The sequence below is a fragment of the Trachymyrmex cornetzi genome, unplaced genomic scaffold, assembly GCF_001594075.2.
Source record: "Trachymyrmex cornetzi isolate Tcor2-1 unplaced genomic scaffold, Tcor1.1 scaffold11, whole genome shotgun sequence".
Lineage (NCBI taxonomy): Eukaryota > Metazoa > Arthropoda > Insecta > Hymenoptera > Formicidae > Trachymyrmex > Trachymyrmex cornetzi.
Window position 1 is genome coordinate 1098440 of NW_017295653.1, and position 2567 is coordinate 1101006.

Below are 2567 nucleotides of genomic sequence, written 5' to 3' on the forward strand. Positions count from 1 at the left end.
TCAAATTTTTACACAACGCAAATAATATGCAATTCCCGAATATTTTGACGTAACTTAAAATCCAGTATATATATTCTTCCAATTATTACAAAATACAGTTTTTTTATTAAAGTAAGCAAACATGAATAGAACGACTATCGAAGAATGGTTACAAATGGTTATATTTCGAAACAATAAAATACATACGTCTTATTATAATTATATGTGAGTAAAAAAAATTCTCAAGTACCGACTATTCAAGGCGAATTGAACTAATAACAATATATATTTATTATAATTTTTTATTCATTTATTTGTTAAATATTACGGACTGTTCGCACAAATATCAGACGTTAAAATTTTTTAAAATTGATGAAAGAATCTCCTTTTTTACGGCAATTTCGTGATAAACTTCATTCCATGGACCATACGTAAAATCAATAATTTCTTGAGCACGATTTAGATATCGCCGTGTTTTTTTCAACGTATTTCTGAAACAAAATATATAATGCTTTGTAATAAACAAATGATCGTAATTATAGTTTAGAATAATCTAAATTTAAAAAATTCGATATCTACTTATAAAATTTTGATGATGTATTAGTTTCTTCCTGCAAATATTCCAGGCATATATCTGTTAATTTATTTATTTCATTACAAACTTCAATGCTCCAAGAGCCATATTTTTCTTCAATCGCTACGATATTATGTTCGAGATATGAGATCGAATTTAGCCATTGTCCTAAAATCAGAAAATAAAAATAATGTTACATATTTAGAGTAGTGATAAATGACTCTATATAGAAGCAGTCAAATTGACAGATTCTCGATTTGATCTGGACTGTCACTCCATGATGTATGTTTGCTGATACAAACCTATAATAGCATACACTTTTGCTATGAAATCCATGGTGTCGGCAATGTCGTCATGATATTTATATAATGCATCTTTTCTAAGACGCAAACATTTTTTCAATTTATCTAATGCTTCGTCATAATTTTCATTTTCTATGCAAATTTCTGCTTTCTCAAAATAATGTTGGGCCTGTCTCAACGTAAAATCATAAATATTTTCGTAGACTGCCACTCCACAATCCATACAGTGCATAGAAGATCTATATAGTACGGAGCAATTATCATTCAATGGCCCACTACAATCAGGACACTTCTTTGCAGTAAATTTTTTCTATAAAAAAAAAAACATTTATATACATAATGATGTACAGTACAGTTAAATATCTAAAAATGATTAATGATTTACCAAAATATCTTCATATTCTGGTGCACTGCACGCTGCACAATTGCATTTGAAGCAGTATTGACTTTCCATTTTTTCTTGTCTGTCTTTTCTCAACATTCTTCTAAAGTCAGCCCCTATTGCACAACATCAAATGTGAAATCAAAACCAAATATTAATAAAATAATTTATTAACTTGTTATTAATTTAACATACCGTAACAATTAAAAACTTCTTCACCCGCTGCAATATCTTGTGTGGCTTTGGTTATTAAAAATTGCCCTAAAAAGCTAAACACGCAATAATATGTTATTTAAATAAATATATATATATTTCTTACAAATATTTATGTAAGCAATGAGCAATTATCTCATTTCTCGTAATCAAATATCTATATATTACCTATTAATTATATTAGGATCACAAGAATGATTCATCATACTTGCTGAAGGATAAATTGCTGTAGCTATTCTATCTTCTTGTTGAGTAAAGACTTTATTTTTATTGTAGCATGTATTATTTACTACAGCCTTTATTTTTGTAATAGCATGTCCATTAGAAATAAGTTGTAATATGTATCTCAATAATAGAGAACTTACATACAATCGTTCATCATCCTCTGTTGTGAGGTCACAATTAAAATCATCATAGAACTTTAAACATTCTTTAAGATTGACAGTTTTAAAAAAATCTGTATACTTTGATAAATACATCATAAGCATAATTGCTGTCTGAAAAGAAGAAATAATAATATAATAAAAATTAGTTTTATGAAGGAATTCTACATGCATACGTTGTATATTTCATTTTTGCAAAAATTATGTCACTTACGATTCCATACGAAATAATATCGCCTGGTGGAAGTTTGGAAAAATTTGTCACTAACTTTTGTACTTCATTAAGTCTGTTATCATCAGTTGCAGTTGTACAATTAAATAACATTCTTACAGCCAGATACGCTATTCCAATTTCTGCCCAAAGGCCCATTTGATTGCCGAGACATTCCCAACAATGGTAAGACGAGCGTGCTTCATTCCAACAAGTAATATTGCAATATATACTGTCGACACACTCTGTACATCTATATAATTTAACACATTATATATGTATATATATATGTATTTTAAATTATTTAATTCAAAAAACAAGAAATATAAAACTCACGGTACAGGAGTATTACCAGACGAGCGACAACAATTGTAACAATTATCAGATTTAATGTGACATAATGGGACAAAAGCAAATGCTTTTTCAACGAATAGAATCTGACCTCTTTTGATATCTCTATTGGTTACGACGTATCTTCCTTTTTCTGGAGTGCATTTTATTTCTACGGCTGCCGATGCAAACC

At 28.7% G+C, this 2567-nt stretch overlaps 1 protein-coding gene across 2 annotated transcripts in view; it reads right to left on the bottom strand.

Moving 5' to 3' along the window:
* Nucleotides 1-316: 316 nt before the first annotated feature.
* Nucleotides 317-2567, bottom strand: part of LOC108763030 (SET and MYND domain-containing protein 4) — a 3587-nt gene continuing 1336 nt past the window's right edge. Inside the window, exons 5-12 of one of the 2 annotated variants that reach the window (XM_018510331.1) lie at nucleotides 2381-2567; nucleotides 2048-2297; nucleotides 1619-1947; nucleotides 1433-1506; nucleotides 1241-1353; nucleotides 856-1165; nucleotides 559-721; nucleotides 317-470 (exon numbers count right to left, since the gene is read on the bottom strand). In XM_018510331.1, the coding sequence (XP_018365833.1) occupies nucleotides 326-470; nucleotides 559-721; nucleotides 856-1165; nucleotides 1241-1353; nucleotides 1433-1506; nucleotides 1619-1947; nucleotides 2048-2297; nucleotides 2381-2567 (1571 nt within the window). In that variant the 3' untranslated portion in view covers nucleotides 317-325. The remainder of the gene's footprint in view (nucleotides 471-558; nucleotides 722-855; nucleotides 1166-1240; nucleotides 1354-1432; nucleotides 1507-1618; nucleotides 1948-2047; nucleotides 2298-2380) is intronic. The other variant, XM_018510322.1, reaches the window with a different exon arrangement.